The sequence below is a fragment of the Temnothorax curvispinosus genome, unplaced genomic scaffold, assembly GCF_003070985.1.
Source record: "Temnothorax curvispinosus isolate PA1 unplaced genomic scaffold, ASM307098v1 QBEX01004747.1, whole genome shotgun sequence".
NCBI lineage: Eukaryota > Metazoa > Arthropoda > Insecta > Hymenoptera > Formicidae > Temnothorax > Temnothorax curvispinosus.
Window position 1 is genome coordinate 317,363 of NW_020214527.1, and position 23,256 is coordinate 340,618.

The window sequence follows — 23,256 nt, forward strand, 5'->3', positions numbered from 1 at the left end:
ATTTAATATTGACACATACAATAACAAATTGTTAAGTATAAATTTTAATAAATGTATATGATACAAATTAAAATAAAGCTCCTTGAGTTTTAAAAAAATAAAATAAAATTGTTTTTAACATTTATTATTACAAGAACTTATAATCAACTATTATAAAGAGCATAAACCATTAAAAGCAAAATTAATAATAAAATTACATATAAATAATCATAGCCAAAAATGATAGTCTTAGAACACTACGGAAGTTTTCTCTCATTATTATATATTATATTATTATTAAATTATATGGCCTATTATTGTCTGTTTTGATTTCTAGAATAATAGTGACTGGTGGTCAAAATGCATTTTATATAATTAGTATTTAAGATTGCCAACACATACATATTTGATATCAAGAAAATCTTCAACCCCATGCTTAGAACCTTCCCTTCCTAAACCAGATTCTTTCACCCCACCGAAAGCGGCTTCCGCGCATGAAATTAATCCCTCGTTGGCACCTACCATACCGACTTCTAACTTACGCGCAACTCTAAATATCTGTGATATGTCCTGCGAGAAGAAGTATCCAGCCAAACCAACGGGTGTATCATTGGCTTGTCTCAACACGTCTTCCTCGCTGGAAAACTTATTAATTACAGCTACGGGCCCAAAGATTTCTTTGTTGTAAATTTGCATGTCTTCCGTTATATTGGTTAATAGAGTAGGTGCATAAAACAATGGTCCGAGATCTGGTAATGGATTTCCGCCGCAATGTACCTTAGCACCCTTCTGAACTGCGTCCTTTACTAAACCGTCTACCATGTCCAATTGACTTTTCTTAATAAGCGGCCCGTGAGTGATACCCTCTTTACTACCATCTCCCAACTTGATATCTTTTTCAATTCTTGCCACAAATTTCTTAACAAACTCGTCGAAAATATCAGCTTCTACGAAAAACCTGTTTGCCGAGACACACGTTTGACCAGTGTTGCGAAATTTGCTGGCCATAGCGCTGTTTACAGCTAAATCTACATCCGCGGATTTGAATACGATATACGGCGCATTACCACCTAATTCAAGGCCAAGTCGTTTCACAGTTGAGGCGCACTGCTTATATAAGATCTTTCCTACAGCTGTGGAGCCGGTAAACGATAACACTCTTATCTTTGGATTTTCGCACAGCTCTTTGCCGACGGCAGCGGAATTTGTTATACTTGTGGTGAGTACGTTCAGGATCCCCGATGGAAAGCCTGCCTGTTCCGCGAGGTCTGCTAGCGCCAGTGCCGTCAGCGGAGTGTCCTCGGACGGTTTAACGACGCACGTACAGCCAGCGGCAAGTGCGGCACCCGCTTTCCTGGTAATCATAGCATGTGGAAAGTTCCACGGTGTGATTAGGGCAGCTACGCCGACTGGTTGCCTTAATAAAAACAATTCTCTGTTCGACGCAGGAGCCTGCAGTACTTCTCCTCCTATTCTTCTAGCTTCCTCCGAAAACCACTCGACAAAAGAATTTCCATATTTAATTTCCGCTCGCGACTCGGCGAGAGATTTTCCATTCTCTTTGGTCAAGATACGAGCCAGATCCTCGGAATGCTCGACCATTAGATTGTACCACTTTCTAAGCAAATCGCTTCTTTCCTTCGCCGTGGTTTTACTGAACGTCTCGAAAGCTTTGACAGCTGCGTTGATGGCTACTTGAGTATCGGCAACGTTCATATCAGGAACATGAGCAATAACGGTATTGTCGACTGGATTGCAAACAGGAAACGTCTGCTTGCTGCTGGCACCTATCCAATTCCCATTGATATAAGCATTATCCCTCAGGAGATGCATCGCTCTACAGCTCAAAGGCACGTGATGCGACAGGCACCGTTGTAACAATCTTGTTCTAAGCATTCTTTCGCACAAGTGACCAAACGTATCCTGTAAAGAATAGAGATTCGCAATAGAAGAACAGTTACACGATAGAAATTAGAGATCTTCAACTGAAAGTATGTACAAATTATGTTGCACTGACTCTGATTTGAACTTTATTCACCCTTCCGTGATTTTCCTGTGTGATGATATATATACGTCGAAATACGCTTATCAGTATAATCATGTATGATTACGTCTCCCTTCCATAGGTGACACGAGTGCGAAACACGTTTACAATCGCAGATATATTTCTAATATCTAATCTGCCTCTGATTCTTAATGTATTTTAAATTTTGAACCACGTTTCTTTTATTTTAGGTATTTTATTAACGCTTCTAACACTTACCTTTAACAGGTTATTAATGTGACGACAATACTGCGCGCTGGTTCATTTAGCGTGATTTAGCGTCCGACCGGTCGAGTGTTGTCAATTGAAAGCACGATTGACGGAACGAGCTTATGTAAGTGACGTCCTCTTGCTGTCGATCGCATCGCGCCTCGACTTATAAATCCTCGGCAGTAAACAGTGCCGTGACGCCGTGATTGTATTGTCAACGCGTCGGCGTCCCTCGGTATCCCTCAGTCAACACGCTTGTTATCAGGCTGGCTCTTGTTTGTTGCGTTGAAATCGCACTGAGAAAAATACGACGAAACTCGTCATGAGCAGCAATACGAAGCGGACCATCTACGTAGGCACGTATGAATTAATAAAAATATTTTGATGCACCGAATAATGCACGTGACACTTAACCTCAACTTCCAAACCAAACTCCGAATAATTTAACCGGCGATTGATTCAACCGGTATAATTGCTCACAGCAGAATCTCTGACCGTGCAATTCGTTGTCTCTGAACTAAGTTTTCTCTCTCTGTGTGTCAAGCAACAAAAAGTTAATAATTCTGTTGAGAAAATGTTATAGGTATTACTTAACACGTTTGACTCTCCATTAAATTAATCAAAGTTTGGTCTGCAAACATTTGAATGTATGCAAATTGCTATTATTTATTTGTATATTTGAGAAGTATACTTTTGCTATGATTATTACCGAGAAATATTGCGCGGCAAGCTATCGTTCAGATTAATGATTTGATCCCATTTGTTTTCAGGTGGTTTAGCCGAGGAGGTCGACGAGAAGGTGTTGCACGCAGCGTTTATACCATTTGGAGAAATTGTCGACGTCCAAATACCATTAGACTATGAGTCTGAAAAGCATAGGGGATTTGCATTCATTGAATTTGAAACAGCAGAGGATGCAGCCGCGGCTATTGATAACATGGTACATTTGTAAAATGTTATTAATAACATTGGCAGATGATTTGATAGCAATAATCTGATATCGAGAATTTTCTAGACTTTGTCGTAAACAATTTACTTGAGGAATCATTCATTGATAATGTCAACTCTCACAAGCCACTTTCAACTGAACGATTTAATTTTTAATTTAAAGGATACAGAAAGCATTAATTTGATATAAATCTGACTTTTTCTTATCTAATCATTAGCAATACGTAAGAATCAAAGTGACATGTTGCTTATGTTTGTAGCGTGATAATTTATCAAAATTAATCCATGTTGATTGACAGAACGACTCGGAATTGTTTGGCCGGACAATAAGAGTAAATATCGCTAAGCCGCAGAAGATAAAGGAAGGTTCGTCGAAACCGGTATGGGCGGACGACACTTGGCTGCAAGAACACGCGGGCGAGACATTGAAAAGTGACGACAGTACGAAGACAAATGATGTTGCGCAATCAAAGAAAGCAAAGCAGAATCCTCAGGTTTACTTTGACATAAGCATAGGAAAGCAAGAGTTGGGCAGAGTTATCATGATGTTACGAGCGGACATTGTACCGAAGACTGCGGAGAACTTTCGGGCGCTTTGTACGCACGAAAAGGGATACGGATATCAGGGCAGCATCCTTCACAGGATTATTCCAGATTTTGTATCCTTAAATATCATGTTCTTTTTATCCTGTTTAAAAACAGCATCTCGGATAGTTTTATTTATTTTTAACTTGAAGTAAAAATCCTTAGCGCAAATATCACAGATGTGCCAAGGAGGCGATTTTACGAATCACAATGGTACAGGTGGGAAGTCGATCTACGGCAATAAATTCGACGATGAGAATTTTGAATTGAAACACACCGGTCCGGGAACTCTATCGATGGCCAATTCCGGCCCGAATACAAACGGATCACAATTTTTCATGTGCACAGCGAGAACGGATTGGCTGGATGGAAAACACGTTGTCTTCGGACATGTCCTCAGTGGATTAGATGTACTTAGAAAGGTTGAAAAATTTGGAACGAAATCAGGCAAGCCGACAAAGAAAGTCGTCATAACTGCCTGCGGAGAATTAGTATAATTATTTCTGTGTATATGTTTTGTAATAAATCGAAACTTGTAGAAAAAAAGTCAGAATTTTTATATTTTAATAATTATATAGACCTTTAATTTCGTTAAGCAATAAAATTATATACATACATATCTGCATATTTAGAATATTTTTTTTCTCTTTGTCATATCACGCAGCTTAAAGGCACGTTACCTGAGTGTCAGAGTATATGTCTATAGAGATAACATTACGAGTCCATGTCGTATATGTATATGTAATACAGATGTAATATTGCGAGATCAAAGTTTACCGTGATTCGCGTACGATATGCAATGATGATTTGGCACAACGCTAAGTACATTTGTCTCACGTCTTTTACAATGCTGCGTACAACGATCAACCAAAGTGTCCGGAAATTCGGTGCCAATGCGCCTTCCACGATAAAATGCAACCGACTGGAAGGAAAAGTCGCGATCGTGACTGCATCCACAGAGGGGTATTGTGAATATACTTAATATTTTTAACATTAATTTAAATGCTCCGCGCGATATGTATAAACATTCGTCCTGAGGAACTCGATCCTAAGGAATTTTTTCTCATTTGCTAACACGAAAATCAATTATAACATAGTTGACGTCTACTTGAATGTTAATGAATTCTGTAATCTTAGGTTATATGATCTTTGAATCTTCACAGAATAGGCTTTTCCATAGCGAAACGTTTAGCGCAGGAAGGCGCTAAGGTAATGATCAGTAGCCGCAAGGAATCGAACGTGAAGCAGGCCGTGGAGGAACTCAAGTCCGAGGGTTTGCAAGTCGCTGGTACTGTCTGCCACGTAGGAAAAGCAGAGGACAGGAAAAATCTGTTTGAAAAAGTAAAAGAGATAATAACGAATCATTACTTTCTTTGGGAAAAGTTTACATCCTCATTTTCATAACTTTTTCAATTATAAATTGTATCGTCGTCTAATTATTATTAACATATGTCAAAAAGTAAGTTATAAAGTTGTGAAAAATTACAGACCAAAACTGACTTTGGAGGCTTGGATATTTTGGTGTCTAACGCAGCTGTTAATCCAACAGTCGGCTCAGTATTGGATTGCTCTGAAGAAGTGTGGGATAAGATTTTCGACGTCAATGTCAAATGTACATTCCTGCTGATGAAGGAGTCCTTGCCGCTTCTTAAATGCAGCAAATCGCCTTCCATCATCATTGTGTCTTCAATCGCTGGATATGTTCCTTTTAGCGTGAGTCAAATTAAAGATGCTTGGATTAATATCTTTTTTTTCTATTAAATATTAAAATATTAATGTCATTATCAACTTCTTCCAGTTACTGGGCGTATATTCAATTAGCAAAACTGCTTTATTGGGCCTGATTAAAGCTGCCATGGCCGAGCTTGCGAACGATGGGATCCGTATAAACGGCATCGCGCCGGGAATAATAAAAACTAAATTTTCGAAACCGGTATTTTTCTACAATTATTTTAAAACTATATGCGATTCTCTGTCAAAGTTATATTAAAGGAATATAAATTATTATATTTTTATGCATGTATTATAATCTCGTACATAAATTTATTACGTTTTTAGTTGTACGAGTCGGAAGGCGCGCACGAACTTTCCAAAATGCAAAGTAGCATGAGAAGACTCGGAATGCCGGACGAGATTGCAGGCGTAGCTGCATTTCTAGCAAGCAACGACGCTTCTTATATCACCGGCGAGACCATAATAGTGAGTGGTGGATCGAATGCAAGGCTCTAAATCACTTTACAATAATATATCGTTTAATATATTGTATATATACGTATATGCGTGTGCATAAATGAAAATGTTTTTTTATAGAATTTTTTGAAAAATTGTATATATCTATAAGTTAAGTTTGGTGTACTTATATTAGTATACGTTGAAAAATTGTAAGAAATATTATGCCAAGAGAACGTAAAGTAAAAACTAAAGTTATATATTCATTATAAATAATTCGATTTGTTTTCCTCAACCTTTCAAAGCATTAGCATTGCGTGTGCATTTGTTTCATTTCAAAGTACATACATAATGTAAATGTATGTACTTTGAAATGAAACAAATGCACAATGTATATTCAGGATTACACAAATGTTGCACTCACATATATCGGACATAATTTTTTAACGAAATTTTCTTGTACATATATCTATAAGTTTGCACTAACTTGGTGTACTTAATTAGTATACCGTAAAGAAATTGCAAGAAGTATTTCATGAAGAAAATGTAAAGTAAAAACCAACGATGTTATACGTTCATTATAAACAATTCGATTTATTTCCCTCATTCTTTTCGAAGTATAAGCATTGCGTGTGCATTTAAAGTATCAGGATCATAAAAATGTTTTAAAAACATGAATTTACGCCATATTCGGGTCTCCTATTTCGCACCCAAATATTCACGCATCATAATTTCATAATTGATTTTTGATTGCAAATTCATGTGTTGATGACCTCCTTTAAAAAAAAAAAAAGATCTAATTGAAGGTCGCTTTTTCCCCTGTCGAGCCAACAGTCTATTGGCTGATATGGATTTCCGCGAAACACTGCTCCAATGACGTCACGGAGCCAAGCGGAAAGCCGCGCGCGATTGGCGCGTCACCTCCGACCCAGAAAGAGATCGCCGTCGGAATGGAGCTCGTCGCGAGAACGCGAATAATTTTCCTCTCGTAAGTATCGCGCGAAACGTAAAAGCTGCGATTTCATGGACGCTAGAAACCAGCGCGACAGCGTCAAGAAAATGTAGTAAGGAAAAAGTTCCGTTGAATTTTGCGGTACGCTAAAAAGCTGAGACGATCTGAATTTTTTCCCCCACTACATTTTCTTGACACTGCCGCTGGTTTCTAGCGTCCATGAAATTGCACCTAAAAAACGCGCGGGTTTCGATGCCGCAATCGGGCCACGTGCGGCGATCATTTCTGACATTTCTCGAGTGACGAGCGTCGTGCCATGTCGTCATCGAGCGTCGCGGCGGCGGGCGTCGGCGGTGCGCGGCGCGCAATGACGTCCGCCGTCCTGACGTCGCGGTCGCGTTTGACGTGAATCGCGCGGCGCGCGCGCGATCGATTCGTTCGATTCGAGCTCTCGAGCCGCCCGCAGCGCGCGCGCGGGGCGAGTGTGCAGCGACGGCGACGACGGCGACGACGGCGGCGACACCGTTCGTTAGGGGCGCCGCGCGACCGAGCGAGATCTACACCTCTCTCTCCGCCTCGCTTTTATTTACTCCGCTCCGCGCACACATACCCGCGCGCGCGCGCGCGCGCACGCACGAGAGACGCTGGACACGCTCGCGGCCTCGCGCTCGCGCTCGCTCTCTCGGACTCTCTCCCTCCCGCGGAATTGATAAACATGGCTGTCGTGCTTTGTGATGATTATCAGCGCGAGTTTGTGCGGCCGAGTGTCGCGCCGAGTGACCGCGAGTAATATGGATGAGGGACGCCAGTCCCGGAGACCCAGGTAACGACGACGCCGAGAGCACTGCGTCTCTCCCTCGCTCTTCCCCTCCCCTGTACTTCCTCCGCCGTCGTCGTCGTCGTCGTCGTCGAGCGAGAATTCGTGGATTCCCCGCTCGACGGCGGATGTTGTTTGCAAGTACGCGACTCGCTATCGCTCACCCCGTTCGCGCGATCCTCGATCTGTATCGCGAGCGTTTCCTATTTTTCGTTTCCTCCCTCCCTCCCCTTCCCTGCTCCCCTGCGACCGCGAAGGTGAGTGAACCTGCTGCTCGCGCGTCACGTATATCGCTTGGCTGCACGGCCCGTCACGCGTTATTTGCGCTCGCACGGCCTGACACCGTCGTGCCTCATTAGACGGGGAAGCTCCCTGTCGAGAAAACGTGCGTGTCTCACGGCACCGATCCCCGCGATTTTCGCTGGATTTCCGAGCTGTCCTTTTCCCCCGCCTCCGTGGTCGCGTAGCGTTACCTCCCGGGGAACGCTCGTCGGGATCTGTCGCTATGCACGCGACACGTCAAATCTCGTCGACTCGGAGCTCCGTTTGCACGTTACTTACGTATATCCATGCTGTCTCAACCACGCAAGCACCATTTGTACATTCAAATCGGAGTCGGAGCAAGATCGGCAAATTTAAATGTGTTTAACGTCAGTACTTGACGACGTGTTTTCTAATGTAGCTACAATTTGCTTGAACTAAAATGTCCTGCTTGCATAAACATGGGTCTCACGTTTGTAATCTTAAGTAAAACATTTGGGTAGGCAAATGCAAACATGGTTTTGAAATGGGGACAAATATTTAGTGACTGTAACGCCATATCTGTATCCAATTTCATGACTAGATAGCTGTTTATTAGAGAAGAAGGTATAATTATTATATATGTAGACAGTTATAAGAGATATGTGAGAAGCTATAAATAAGACATTGATATTAATATGTCACGCATGGATTTATCTTTGCATTTGTCTCCAAACTAATAATTTTGCTCTAAAATCTTACATTGAATTGCCTATAAATGTTTACTGCTAATATATGCTCCACTTATTTGTTTTAGGCTGTCGTCTGGGTGAGCAATGAATGTACTTCGTATTTTGACACCGTGTGTGTTACAACGCAGACGCATAAGGGGTATAGATAATACTGATAAAAGGGACTCCTGGTTCATGAGAAGACAGCTTGGAGATGCCTCTCACATGACACATAGAATGGGTGCTTCTGCATCATCAAGCATCACCAGTGTAGGTGGAGATTCGGTCCAAGCAGCCAGACTCTCGGCGTCAAGTAGTCCGGAACAACATGGCATTGCAGTTAGGTACATATTATCAATGTTTTATACAATTTGCAATATTTGTAATGTCATTTTGCTTAGCGTTTAAGTTTTTAAATAATAAAAGAAATATTTAGTTCGTGTTTTACGAAGCGCGTAAAGCTTTGAACAATGACTATCTTTAAGAGTATTATCTCAAATAAGAAATGCAGAGAAATAATGAGTTTAAACAGTAAAAGTAATATGCTGTATCATATTTTATAATATATAAGTAGATACCGATTCATAGATGAGAGTTATAGATTTGATCGCACATCAAACTTTCTATAGTTGTTTATTCATGTATAGAGAGAAAAAGAAGAAGATGACAGGATTTGCGACGCTGCGCAAGAAATTTATTAGGAGACGTCGCTCCTCTAAAGCGTGTGATCATGGTAGAATTATTAGAGACCTGGTGTCCACATGGAGTCACTTAGAAGCGACCGCTTTGCTTGAAGAGTATGAGGCGTTAGCTGCGTTGAAAGATCTTCATGTTCAAGCCGAATTAGCCAGACCGCCAGCTGCTACTTTTAAGCAAGATCTGTCGATGTTATATGATTACAAACATTGCTCCGATGTGGATCTTGTATATAGAGGAGCGTGTTTTCCCGTTCATAGAGCCGTGCTTTCCGCCAGATGCCCATACTTTAGGGATTTGTTGGCTGGTTGTCCTGGTATGTATTTTAACGATAGTTTACATTTCTTTTATAATTTGAAAATTAATATTAAATGAGATGCTGTTATATTGTTCACGCATTATATGTATATTTCATAAAAAAATTGCAGGATATGGTGCTAGAATATGTTTGGAGCTACGAACTCCGCATCTCGAGGTGCAGATGTTCTCAGCGTTACTACGATATCTTTACACTGGTGATATTTGTCCGCACGATGCGACTTTGGAAGCGAACCTACTCCGGCGACTCGGAGAAGAGTTCGGAACTCCAAATCCACTGGAGCATGATCTCAGATATTTGCTGGATACCGGTGATTATGCGGACGCCGCTCTCGTATTCACATCGGACAGTGATTATCAAAGACCGGATAGTGGAAGTTCGGAGTACGGATTTCGCCCCAAATTAGAGCTGCCATGTCACAAAGCGATACTTTCCGCAAGATCTCCTTTCTTCAGAAATTTAATACAAAGACGGACTAGATCGGGCGAGGATCATACAGAAAGGGCGCTTCACATACCTACTAGAATAGTGTTGGACGAAAGCGTGATACCTAAACGATATGCCAGAGTATTGCTACATGCTGTGTATCTAGATACCGTTGATTTGTCATTGATACTGAGAGGAAGCGGTTGTGGAAATAGTGCTGGTAGTTTGGGAGAGGTAAGAAAATCTTAACATAGAAATATTCCGTACATTACGTGATATACGTTAATATTATACGTTAATACTTTTGTTTAAATTTACAGGTTCAAGCTCTGACACATACGGGCAGAATGCGACCAAGCCCATTAGAGGAAGCGATGGAATTGTATCAGATTGGACGGTTTCTCGAGCTTGATATATTATCGCAAGGCTGCGAGGATCTTATTTTAGAGTATCTCACCTTGGAATCACTACCGACTGTTCTCAAGTAAATCTGATTACTAATAGATCTTTTACAACCATTAGAAATTAGATTGTTACTAAAAAAAAGTACATTACGTGCAGGTGGGGCAGTCAACCTCATGGATCAGCATGGGTGCACAGACAAGCGTTGCATTACTTAAGGGAGGAATTTCAGCCAATTGCTTCGTCCTCGATTCTTCATCAGTTAGATCACGCCCACTTAGCGAATGTTTTACAGAGCCATTTTTTACAAGCGAGCGAACTTGAAGTACTGCAGGCAGTGCTCAAGTGGGGCGAACACGAATTAGTACGTCGAATGGAGGATCGGGAACCTAATTTGCTTAGCCATACTGTGCACTCGGTGACGAGAAAGGGTATTAAGAAACGAGATCTCAGCGACATCGAATTGCGGGAAATACTAAGTGAACTTTTGCCGCTTGTCAGAATAGATCATATATTGCCGCCGAATAGCGAAGCATTAGCACAGGTATATTTTTCAAAACATTTTTAAATTATTTAAAAGTAAATATATTTCTCGTTAATACATATTTTTTTATATTGATAATTTAGGCTATTAGGAGAGGACTGGTTTCAACCCCACCAAGTCACATGATAGGAGACGAAAGAGATAATTTGAGGGTGAATGCTTGGATAAGAGGTGGAAAGAAAAATGGATTTTTTGTGCGACCAAGGCTATTCATGCCGTATTACGAAGAAATTAAGGTGATAATAATACATGGTTTTCAAAACCAGAAACATATTAATGACAATGGAATATACTAACGAAAACTATGTTTATTCGATATTAGTCTTTGGTGGAAGAACAAATGATTCAGGAAGCTGACCTAGTGAGATTACGAAGACCGCGATACGTAGCGGATATACCAGATGCGCTGTACATGGTTGAGGAGAAACCGAGAGCTATGGGTACCGCTGGTGTTGATGTTCTTGCAGCTGCATTTCCAGGTATTGCAACATTAAATTATTATCTATTTTATATAGCTAAAACTGATATTGTAAACTTAACTTTTATATATATTTATTCGACATAAAAATACAGACAACCTTATAATAAGAATGTGAGAATGCTCCAATAATAAATTCAATATAAACTTTTAATATCAATCAATCAAATAGTGGATGGAAAATTGATAAAAGGAAAAATAATAGATAGGCTTAACTTATAATTGATGTAAAATGAAAGGTCTAATTCGATTGTGTTATAGTACCAGACTCTGCAACAATGGCCGCAATGCTGAAACGAGAGCAGAAATTGAAACAATCGCCCAGTTGTCAACGAGCCATAAGTTTGCCGCTTTCTTCGCGACACGAAATTAATCGGCAAGTGCGACTGCGCGTTGTCAGGGAGTTTAACTTACCCGATACTGTGGCCGATCTTCTCGAAGTAAGTATTTTCTATGTTACTGCTTGCTTCTAAATAGTTTGCAATTTATAAAAATAACAATAATAGTAATAAAACGTGCATAATAATACATCCGCGTTGCATGAGTAAATTGAGACCAGGAAAAATCAATATGAAAATACGAAACGGAAGATAAGAGATTTCTGAGACGATTAAACCATAATGTAGCGTTCCTTTTATTAATCTCGAGTGCCGTATGCGTGATCCGTAAATGTTGTTACGAATGAGTGCCATAAAACCTTAGAAACGTATACCAGCATAACATTCTGAAATATCTTCAAGAAGAATTTAAATACATTCGTACGAAGTTACATACATTTTACAGATAATTATTTTGTGGTTGAGTAAACTGTGAATAAAGACAGATAATGACTGTTTCATTGTACACATATTCTAAATTTTTATTTATTAATAATCATGTACATATGAAGCACTACTTTATAATTTACAATATTTACATAAGCGTCATTAATTTCTATATTTTTATATTAAAGCCTACTTGTTTATGATACGTTTTTTTGCGACTTAAAAAATGTTATATCTAAAATATCATTAAAAATATCAGTCGCATTTTTTAGCATTGTGACGGGATAAATTGCACATTGTTTGTGTGTTAATATTTCTATAAAAAATCTATCAAAAAATTATTGACTTAGTAAAATTAACTGTCCTTCGTTAGCTTTGGTCCTTATTTTTATTATATAATATTATCTAGTGTATTATCTTGTCTTATTATATTGTATAATATTGTCTGGAAACTTTTATCACATGTTTACATATAATTTTAGCGCGATCCTATGAATCTATCTATCAATATTTTTTTACAGTAATTATTCTTATACCAAGATAAGACTTTTTTTTTTAAATTTATTTGTTACGGGCACAATTTTGCTTCTAATCAATTCACGAGCCATCCCTTCTGATCGAATATAGATAAAATGTGCAACATCTTCTGTTTATAATTATCATCATCGATCCCACCTGTGAAAACTAATTCATCCGCCGTTTCGGTTGCCGTTTGTGAAACGGAGCCACGCGCCGCTTGTATCACTTGCACCATCATGATGCACTGGCTAAATTTGACGGGTGCACACTGATTCAATTGCTCCATAAATTGGCCCTTGGGAAACGCGTTTGTGTCTACATTCAGCGATTTTAAGCTCTCGATGAAAGAATCGTAATAAAAGTCAATCATGTCATCAAGATGATTGTCGAGTATCTCCTTCCGGGAACTCGATATGAGGAAAAATATGAGGTCGTTTACACCGTAGTTGTAGGTCGTCAATTGAAAGTCCACAATTTTCATATTGATCGGCCTGCCCGACTCGTCGTATTTGAACATCATGTTATTTACCCAGAAATCACCGTGCACCAGTGTCGCCCAAGGTTCTTCCGGCGTTATGTCATCCTTAAGTCCGTATTCGAGCGTCTTCTCGATTCTATCCAGATAAACATTCGCTTCTTTCATACTTTTATAATCGTTGTGCGCTTTCTGTACCATATCTAAGGCGCCGTTCATCGCAGCCTCGCTCAGGGGGTACCCTAGACAGGGTAGCACCGTTTTCTCGAAGAATTCGGGTCTTTTGAGCTTCAGACCGATCGTTATGGCGTGCAGCTTAGCTAAATGGGCGATCGCAAAGTCCATGTGCTCCTTGTCCAGACCTGCAATACGGTCTTGCGTCGTATAATCGTGACTCTTGAGATTTTCTAAGACGATGGCGGCCTGCTCATCGAAACACTGCGGATCTCGCAAGCCTAATCTGCCGCCTAAAAATTGCGGCACGATGACGCTTAGGGCTTCCCGAGGGATCCCGCTTTCGTTTTGCAACTTTAAAAATTCAGGTGCCACCATGCTATAAAATTCCAGTTCCTTCTTGAACGTTAGCGGACTGTCGAACAAATCTAGCAAGTACGCCGATTTTGGTGGTAGTTTCACAACCACGTTTAGAATTCTCTTCTTATCATTCTGTTCGACGTTGATAGTGACGGCCAGTATTACGCTACCGAAGTTCTCTCCCGGATCTGTTAAATGCTTCCATTCCACATCGTGTATTCGAAAATTGGGGCCACACGTTTGCATTAACAATGCGTCCAGATTTTTAACAGGGAGCGTGTCGAGCGATGATTGCGTTTTCCTAACAGAAGAAAGCCTCATATTACAGAGTTATTATTTCAACGAGTTATTATTTCAATACTAAAACGTATAATTATTAGCGTACAATTATATTGTCTGACTATAATTGTGCGACTGTAATCATATAAAAATATAGATTGTATGGAATTATTATGAAATTAAGTAATTGACATACATTGTACTGTATTTGCTATGTAGAATTTCTTGGAAACTGGGATTAAGTCTTCTTTTACGTAGATTGGATGTTGTCTAGTCGTCAATATCATATATCTTGGGACTCTTAGGCTGTAAAATAAATTTCTTTTAAACTAAAACTCAGAAATAATTAAGATAAGTGATACTATTATTTATTTTAGTCAATCTCGATTTAATCCACTAAAATTCGGTAATTTTTATATTATGTTACTAAAACTCTTTAATTAGACCGCTTGAATTTAATTGAACGGTTTTACGTGACAAAAATTATACAAAATGTAAGCAAATTTTAGCTACAAGCTTTAGGATTGATAGAATTTACTGAAAAAAAGATATTAATATATATTTGGAGAAATTAGATTTAGATATTTAATAAATTTAATTTAATAGCTTGATTAATTCAGATTTATCAAATATACATAGAATTAATACCTCTGACTAATCATAGAATTGATATTTCCACATGCAGCACGGTATTAGCGACTACTAGATAATTTTGGGGAAGGGACACGTGTTACGGATTATGAACTGTTATGGGTCATACATTATTTCAATTTACTCAAAATACCAATTCGGATTTAGTGCCGGAGTGGATTTGTATCAAAACAAGTAGTCAATATATTGAATTTGATTTAGATTTAATAACGATCATAAATCAATTCTTTTTCCAAATTTTGTGTTTGACACTTTTTCTCTCCGCATGACTTTTGTCTCATTTTTAATAAGAAAATTACAGATTTATTGAAAGAGACTTTCAAATGAAGTAGCCATAATTTTGAGTATTTGTTACGATAAAGATTATCTTATAAAGAATTAATTTACAAATTGAAACATTATAGAATAATTATAACTTTCGGCTACATGATACGATTAATTTTTTTTCCCCAATAAATTCTATCGATTCTAAAGAGATTGTACAGTTTACTTACAGCTTTGTAAAACTTTAAGTGTTATTGAGCACGCAGATATCTATCTTCGTAGCACCAATTTCTGTTTGAAAGGATAAAAGATCGCCTTATCATTACTGGATACGATTATCTTCGCGTTCTAGCTTCGATATAAAGCTGCACATGCATTTTCTACTGCCTAACGTTCGCTCGCGTATATGTTCTAGCATTAACTGTCATTACGTTGTGAAGCGTCGCTATTTTATATCATAGTAGGGAGAGAACTGTCGGTAGGTTCCTCGCCGGCTATGACTCGTTCATGCAAATTCGATTCGTAGATAAGCCAGTAAGTTTTCCTTATCGCTGCTCCGTAAAATGCACTTCGGAATGCAACGGGCATTCGGGGAAACAAGATCATACGTTCGTAACGGCTCGGATTTTGTCACGAATAAATGACGTGGCATTCGATACGCAATTGCCGTGAACTCAGAACAGCAGAACGCGAACGTTACACATTATTTTTCACTTACATGGATGCAGGTGCATCGACAGAAACTCGGATGGGCCTTTCTGGCTGGATTAATCGTGAATCGCGGCCAAAGAGCGTACAACCTATTTATAGTGAACTCGCGAAACACACGAGAAACTTTGAGCGTTAAGATAAATGTTGCAGAAACGATGTCAGCGAGTTCGTCCGTGACTAAATTATCCCCCAAAGTGCGTAAACTTTTTTACGATTAGCAACATGCAACTTTGTTAATGTCACGCTGCCTGCTCACGCCATTGCAATACGTTTAAAGCCGCGTTTTCTATCGCGTAGATAACGCTTCGGTTTTTTTTCCCCGATAAAATTAGCGACTAACGTAAACGTCGAAAGATAATAGTCGTCCAGACTTTTATAGCTCGTCGTATTGAGACATTCAATTAACTCGGTGCCCTGTATAATTGCTCGAGTGACTTCGTGATGACTGTGACGACACACTTACGGGCGCAAGCCAACGTTAGCAAGCTACGTTTTATTTCTGGTAATAGCACAAATTTATTTTCGGAAATTGTTACGCGAATAAAGATCTCTATTTACCTCAATTTATTTATTCATTTAGTATCTAAATATAATATTTAGTATCTAATGTTACGTTACATTTTTATTATTCTAAAACACTTTTCTGAATTATTGGTATATGTATTATGTAAAAATATGATTTAATCTAGGAGAAAAAAATGAATAATTAATAAAAATAAACGCATGTATAAAAATAAACGCGCGATCAATATGTATCGTAGTGTATAAATAGTTGTATATAGTTATCGTCGTATGATTAACGTTAGGATCATCAGCTTTTTATACCTTTTCTGGAATATATCTATATCTGATCAATATTGAAGGTATTGAAAATTTGAACGTCAAAAATCACTCGGAATATCCATGACCTACATCCTTATATTTGCGGAGATCCATCAATTCAACGTATTTTTGCGTATAATCGCCATATGCCGATGGGGTACTCCTCTTTGGTTTATTATTCATAGTGAATAATAGTAAATAAATTCGTAGTAAATGTTTCGAAGTAAATAACAAGCTAAGAATAAAAAGTTATTATAGGAAAATCCCCCTCGGTATTAAACTGGCCGCTTTAGCAATAATTGATAAGTTATTGGACGGCAATTGCAATCTTCGAAGAAGTTTAATGATATTGATAAAAAAAAATGACGACAAAAAAAGATGCGGAAAACTGAAGACAACGCGTGTCTCTTTTTTTTCTGCACGTTATTATGTCATGATCGGTCAATAATCACATAATCGTGTGTCGTATTGGCAATGATTATTTCTCGCTAATAAGCTTAATCACGCTTCCACGCGTATGCAAATGTGTCCTTAGCACGGAAGATGCAGCGTGTTCCGTAAGATTATAGGTATCTTTCAGGTTCTCATCCCACGAAAGCCGCATTGACGAATTAATATTTACTCCCAGATAGCATAGTGTTATTTAACTTTACGCGCACGCTCCAGATTTCTCACACTTTCTTCCATCCTCGAGTTCTTTGGCTAATTCGGGATTCTTAGTGAAAATTTCGTTGCATCGCGATCTCCTTCGATATCGTTTCAACGCTCACCGTGAAATATCTTTGTAACTCAAGGTAGCTCAAAAATTAAAATTTTTAAAATTTCAATTAAATCAGAATAATAAAACATGACATCCAAATATCACTCTTGACTTGCAAATATAAATGATGCATATCTATGTATAACGCCAGATATAACTGCAGGCCACAATATTTTTCTTTAAGTGACAACCGACTTTTTTTGGCACACAATTTTTCTTGAAAACAATTAATACGTCGGATTACTCTTCGAACCGAGACAAAACAAGAAAGAAAAATTATCGATGTCTGTTCGCGATATTGCTTACCCCTTCTGCTATTAATCGATTTGATATTGTTGCATCACTATTGTATGCGCATAAATGACTACGTGATCGAGATGACACAATCGTGGTCGTAACAATATAAGCAGGTGTCGCGAATTAATTCAAATCGCAAGAAGAACTTGCATGCCAGACACGATCTCAGCAGCTGCGCACACAGCGAAGTTTATAGCTCATAGAACTCGGAAGTAATATGGTTATTTTCCGCGTGAAGCTTAAGGTTGTATTGTAAACATACGCGGGAAGAATTGATACACTTACTCGTGTTACACAGTTTTAAGAATCTCTCGAGCTATTAAGTGATTCTATTCGAAAACTTATAGCTGTGTATGACGTATATTAAACTATTTACGCACGACAGAATATTTAATCAGCATTAAGACTCTTCTCAAGGTAGAAGATATTTCTTGTGTTCAACGTGCTCGTTATGCAAAACAATGATTTCAAAACAAGAAAGTTCGTTTGATTTTTTGTTTTTCGCTCAAAAGCGGCCGAAGCGCAATTAGGTGGGGATTGGATTTTACATTGAGCACGCTAAACACGTTCGTAAATGAAGTTTGAAACGTATTTCATATTAAAATCACATCTGTATTCACTACTCATACGCGCGCTAGCCGTTCGCCAATTCTTATCGTCCGAGCACAGTTCTGCCCTTTTTCAGCTGCCCGATATCGCTATCAATATTACATAATCACTTTTGCGTTGCATAAACGAATAGCTAGATAAATATCTCGCAGTCTCAAATGTTATAGATCTATTTTAAGGGCAAAATAAACGAGAGGAAAATCGGGATTTTTGCATGTTACGTAACACGTCTTAGGTACCGGCGTTTATTTCGAGTGACAATTAAATTTTTTGCCGCGTCACGAAATCGCTGAAAAACATCCATCAAGATGTCGCGTTTAACATGACTGGGAGTTTCTGCGCGGTTTGACACATTGATATTTTAATTATAATCCATGTTCGTTAAATTCGACGCTTTTGGGGATGAGCGTAAAAGTTTACGCGCCAATTGTGCATCATTTTATTTAAGAGCCCTCATTTCGAACCCCCAGTCGGAATAAACGATAGGAAAAAGTTTTATTATTACATAATCGCGTATTAACATTCACATTCGGTCTATCGATTACGTATTTTGCATATGTTACTATTAATGAGCACGTCATTTACCTTAACACCGACAGAGCGAGACGCAATCAGAGCACATTCACCAAGAATGCGATGTCATCGGCGTGACGTTGATGAATTCGTAACACGTGTGTAACCCGAAGCGGAGCTAGACGTCAAACTCTTGTTTCTGTTTTCCTCCGTTTTTTTGCAGCGTGCTGCCTCGTGCACCGCGCGGTGGCGTGTAGATTTTGCACAGCACTTTGTCAGCGCAATTCGCGACTAACGTCGCGAGGAGACGCTGGTCGCTGTTAAACTTTGCCTCTTATTTCTCCCCCTTTTTCCGCGCCGTAGTTCGCATTATCTGCGTTTGCTTAACGAGTAACGCGGCATTAGACGCGCGCGATAGAGACAACGTGCGGTACAACGAGCGCCAGTGATCCGAGATGATACGTGACGCGAGATGCGCATTTTGTCTCAATGCAATGAGATGCAAACATTGCGAACGAGTCCTCGAGAGATATCCTTCCTCTTCGTGAAACTGCGATTTTTCAAACAGCCACGATGTCAAGATTTCTCAATGTCCACGGTCATATGTTGATAGCTTTATCAAGATGCTTTAATCTACAAAAATAATTCGGTGGATTAATATGAATTTATATTGTGAAAAAAAAAATTTTTTTTTGCTAGATTAATTTCAAATATATTTCTTTCTGTCGCTTTTTATTTTTTACCGGCAAAAATAAAAACTCATCCTGCATTTTCTATAAAAATAGAAATTGATTTTTTCATAAAAAGAATTTCTGTCAATTTTTTTGTTAAGGCTTTCAAGTGACTTCAAGACGACGGAACAAAACACTTCGTTATATGCCATGTTGACTAAACGCTATGTTGACATTGAAGATCGTAGTTATATAACTCGCAAAATTTCTTTCGTTATCGATAGATTATTTCTTAATGATACTGAAACACTTACGATCTGTATTGTTACATTATTTATATTTACGTAACGCGAACGCGTAGCGGTGTAGCTGACTTTCGATATCGCGTACTTGAATTAGCGAAAACCACGAGCGGTATCACGCTCGAACGATGAAACGGTGTGTGCAATCGATGCAAATAGAAAAAACATAGATATACATGCAAATGGAAAAAACATAGATACAGGGAATAGACATATAGAGAAGGAATATACCGCAATATGTTTTATTTTTGTTTCTTATTGTTTTATTCTTTTTATTCGTAAAATGTTAGTGGCGAAGCAACGCTTTCACAACATAGTTTACAATTATAACACAAATAAAATCTTTATCCAGTATGTTATTTTTAATTAACAGAAGTTGTTTTTTCTCTCAACGAGATAGGTCTTACGAATATGTCACACTTTTTGCATTTTTCACGCTGAGTTCTTATTGACGACACGAACGAGACGTGTAAAATGATATCCTGAGGAGCGGCAGTTCACCAAAAATAATTTATCTTGATGTCCTGCTTTAAATGTCACATGGTTTGTATACGGCGATAGGTATACGCGCCGCGGTATCGCACTGGGGGTGACAAGCGGATGAATCATATGAAACGACACTTGTGTGACTACTGCCAATCGGATGAAACGCATGCAATCTCTACAGTGTTATGTGCAGCATTATGCGGGAATAAACGCAGAGACGTATTATCAAATACGTGCGGATTGTTGCATCACCGCGGCGCTCGGTACTATAGGTAGAATGACGCGAATCAGGATAAACGCATTACACAAATCTGAGTATGCCCGAAAATTATTTCCGTCCATCTCTAAAACAATGGAAGTTTTACATAATAATTTATTAAATAGATTTAATCCTAATCCGTAGAGAATAAAAATATTTTATTCGCTTATACTTTTGCTCGCTGTAATAATTAATTATAAACGCTGTAAATAAATAACGAAATAATTTATAATTTAGCGGATAAAAAAGATTTAAGAGTTTAATGTATGTAATCTAGAATTTAATATATTTTAGATATGGATGTGCGTGAAGAGGAATAAAATTTAATTTTTGATCGTCGTTTTTTCCTGTTACGAATGTAAAAAAAAAATTATTGAACGTGTTTCATATCGAAAGTCAGCTTACACCGCATGCGTTAGCGTAATAATGTAACAATATAATAAATAATTGTAAATTGAGTATCATTACGAAATAATGTATCGATAACGAAAGAGATAATTTCAGAATTTTCGCGAGTTGTGTAACTACTAACCACAGTCTTCAATGACACACAGCGTTTAGTTCAAATGTCATGTAACCGAGTATTTCGTTTCGTCGTCTTGAAGTCACTTCAAAGCTTAAAAAAAATAAAAATAGAAATAGAAAAAGAACGACAGAAATTGTTTTTACGAAGGAATCAATTTCTATTTTTGTAGAAAATATAGGGCGAGTTTTTATTCTCGTCGATGAAAAATAAAACAGGTAGCCCACGGAGGATCTTTTTACACGTTTACACATACGCCGCGAATATGAAACATTATATACGGTTTAAAATTATGCACGTTAATGCCGTCGCACGTACGTGCTTGTCAGTGCAATGTATTATCGTCGTGCGCGATGACATAACGTTTCTAACGTGTCAAAACAACATTATGTACGTGACAAGAGAACTTTGGAGATCGGTTTAAAAAATTCCATTTAATCTCCGTTTAATCCCGATAAGGCAACATTGAAAAGCAATCTCATTGCGCTGCAATTTACAGTTCGCGCCGCGTTGTTTATTGTTTTTCAAATGACTCAGATACGCCAGATCGATCCATAAGAAAAATAGATTTCATTGAATAAATCGCCTATCGAGTTCGATAATTAGTTCCGCTTCGCTTACGTCTTTATGATCCTAGAAATCAATCGGAGACTCGTACTTCTCGTGGAGAAAATACGAAATATTTTAGCACGGTCGCGAGATTGAATGAAATGTATAACGTTGAAGCACAGAAGTTATTAAAAATATTTTTCTCATTGTAACGTTTCTTTCAAGAACATACCGCTTCGTGCTTCGTTATTAACGTTGACAATTACGTTTAATTCTCTCGAGAGTAATTCTAGAGTTAATTGCTCCTAATTGGCGATATGTAACATAATCCTCGTAAACTCCGTGCCAATGGCGTATATACCCATCATTATTTACGAGCTTTGTTTAAAGTTCGGTATCTTGCGATAAGGCTGTTGTTTAACACGTAAACATTATCCTAGATAATATCGCGGAAGTGCTTGGAGGTTCCCTTGTGTGGCATAACAGCTTGATATCATCGCTCCCTGTTTTGATTCATGACGCGACGTAATGATGATTTAATACTTTCCGGGTTAGAAAAGCGACGTAATAGTTTTACACTTTCCGGGTTAACAATATAGTCTAGGGAGCGTGTCGGATAGCCGAAAAAGCGACGAAAGAGCCGCGGGGAGGGAAAAAAGAGCAAAAGTCACGTGTAATTGCACGGAAAGAGTACTTTGTCATTCCTCGGGCGAGATTTACGGTCATGTAATATAGCCGCTCAGATGTGTATACGTGTGTATGTGGGTATGTATGGGAAGGAAGACTTAATGGGAAGACCGGCACTCACGAACAGGTGCGCGGGTTTACCGCGCGCGCGTGAAATAATCGCGCGTGTCGTCGCCGCTCGCTAATTTGCGAGCGGTCGGCATAACGTATGCAAGGCATCGCTTCCTATACGTTCGCTGCATTAATGTGCAGCTCTCCTAGGCAGCGCGTGCGGCACACGTCAATTAGGTCACGGCTCGCGTTCTATTTCGGTAGGTAGGGGAAACACGACCCTCTCGCCCTCTCGGCCCCCGGAGGAGGCGCGAGAGAGAGAGAGCGGAGATTCAGTTTCTGTGAATTCGTTTCGTGGAACCCTCGCCCTCGTCTGGCCCTCCCTCTTCTCCCTCCCCCCTCCCCCCCGATAATATAAACGTAATCGACTCTAATTCCTCACTTATTTATGCCGTCGTCTATTTACCACGCCATCCCAGCCTCGGGGGTTCTTATCCGACCCCCTCGTCGACGTCCCCCTCCCCTCCTTCGATTAAATATCCACCGGCACACGACACCGCCAACTACGTCCCACAAACCGCGGTCTGTCCCCCTCTCCCTTCTCCCTTTTTTCTCCCTCCTCTCCTCCTCTCCCCCCCGTCTAATCGCGGGGTCTTTCCCCTTCGTGTATTATTCCGAGCTTTTAATGCATCTTTCATCTAGCGGACAGCGCGCGATAAATTGCCGGCGTATCGATTTCAGAACACAGCGTCTTACAGTATGAAAGAGCAAAACGAGCAGAGGATGACAGATATAGAGGACATTGACTCGCCGGGCATGGGTATTCGTGTGAGAACTACCGCCCCGGTGTGTTACGGGAGGAACATGACATTTCCTCGGCCGACTTCGTCTTACGCACATAGGCACGAACTTCCAGCTATAGTGACCGAGGGAGAGAGCTGCAGACTTCTTGCCGAGGTAAGGGACGCGGCGACGCTAACGTATTGCCGT

The 23,256-nt window shown here is 39.2% G+C and overlaps 5 protein-coding genes and 1 long non-coding RNA gene across 12 annotated transcripts in view; 3 read left to right on the forward strand and 3 right to left on the reverse strand.

The window, feature by feature from the left end:
* Positions 1–68: 68 nt before the first annotated feature.
* LOC112453858 (succinate-semialdehyde dehydrogenase, mitochondrial) lies at positions 69–2,346 on the reverse strand. 2 transcript variants are annotated; one of them, XM_025014845.1, is made up of 2 exons: positions 1,997–2,153; positions 69–1,902 (listed from the first exon to the last, which is right to left on the reverse strand). In XM_025014845.1, exons 1-2 carry the CDS (start codon positions 2,078–2,080, stop codon positions 355–357), a joined length of 1,632 nt encoding a protein of 543 aa, XP_024870613.1. In that variant the 5' UTR covers positions 2,081–2,153; the 3' UTR covers positions 69–354. The 2 variants fall into 2 exon arrangements, with proteins under 2 accessions (XP_024870613.1, XP_024870614.1); XM_025014846.1 differs by lacking the exon at positions 1,997–2,153 and adding an exon at positions 2,243–2,346 and having other exon boundaries at positions 70–1,902.
* Position 2,347: 1 nt separating this feature from the next.
* LOC112453859 (peptidyl-prolyl cis-trans isomerase E) lies at positions 2,348–4,327 on the forward strand. The gene is made up of 4 exons (XM_025014847.1): positions 2,348–2,589; positions 3,004–3,173; positions 3,481–3,840; positions 3,946–4,327. The coding sequence occupies exons 1-4, from the start codon at positions 2,556–2,558 to the stop codon at positions 4,261–4,263; spliced, it is 882 nt and encodes a 293-aa protein (XP_024870615.1). The 5' UTR covers positions 2,348–2,555; the 3' UTR covers positions 4,264–4,327.
* Positions 2,446–4,630, reverse strand: LOC112453861. The gene is made up of 3 exons (XR_003040668.1): positions 4,544–4,630; positions 2,943–3,099; positions 2,446–2,529 (listed from the first exon to the last, which is right to left on the reverse strand). It is a non-coding gene; the product is annotated as an uncharacterized LOC112453861 (long non-coding RNA).
* On the forward strand, positions 4,544–6,211 carry LOC112453860 (dehydrogenase/reductase SDR family member 4-like). The gene is made up of 5 exons (XM_025014848.1): positions 4,544–4,729; positions 4,930–5,107; positions 5,255–5,479; positions 5,565–5,699; positions 5,825–6,211. Exons 1-5 carry the CDS (start codon positions 4,566–4,568, stop codon positions 5,993–5,995), a joined length of 873 nt encoding a protein of 290 aa, XP_024870616.1. The 5' UTR covers positions 4,544–4,565; the 3' UTR covers positions 5,996–6,211.
* Positions 6,212–7,515: 1,304 nt separating this feature from the next.
* Positions 7,516–23,256, forward strand: part of LOC112453879 (BTB/POZ domain-containing protein 7-like) — a 52,152-nt gene continuing 36,411 nt past the window's right edge. For 2 of the 4 annotated variants that reach the window (XM_025014881.1, XM_025014882.1), the window contains exons 1-10: positions 7,516–7,710; positions 8,762–9,019; positions 9,305–9,687; positions 9,800–10,350; positions 10,437–10,600; positions 10,678–11,062; positions 11,146–11,298; positions 11,385–11,541; positions 11,802–11,980; positions 23,008–23,223. In XM_025014881.1, the coding sequence (XP_024870649.1) occupies positions 8,781–9,019; positions 9,305–9,687; positions 9,800–10,350; positions 10,437–10,600; positions 10,678–11,062; positions 11,146–11,298; positions 11,385–11,541; positions 11,802–11,980; positions 23,008–23,223 (2,427 nt within the window). In that variant the 5' untranslated portion in view covers positions 7,516–7,710; positions 8,762–8,780. The remainder of the gene's footprint in view (positions 7,711–8,761; positions 9,020–9,304; positions 9,688–9,799; positions 10,351–10,436; positions 10,601–10,677; positions 11,063–11,145; positions 11,299–11,384; positions 11,542–11,801; positions 11,981–23,007; positions 23,224–23,256) is intronic. The other 2 variants (XM_025014883.1, XM_025014884.1) reach the window with 2 other exon arrangements.
* On the reverse strand, positions 12,569–19,067 carry LOC112453881. 3 transcript variants are annotated; one of them, XM_025014887.1, is made up of 4 exons: positions 18,811–19,067; positions 15,257–15,317; positions 14,308–14,417; positions 12,569–14,133 (listed from the first exon to the last, which is right to left on the reverse strand). In XM_025014887.1, coding segments are annotated over exons 3-4 (1,239 nt in total). In that variant the 5' UTR covers positions 14,310–14,417; positions 15,257–15,317; positions 18,811–19,067; the 3' UTR covers positions 12,569–12,896. The 3 variants fall into 3 exon arrangements, with proteins under 3 accessions (XP_024870655.1, XP_024870653.1, XP_024870656.1); XM_025014885.1 differs by lacking the exon at positions 15,257–15,317; XM_025014888.1 differs by lacking the exons at positions 15,257–15,317; positions 18,811–19,067 and adding an exon at positions 15,745–16,263.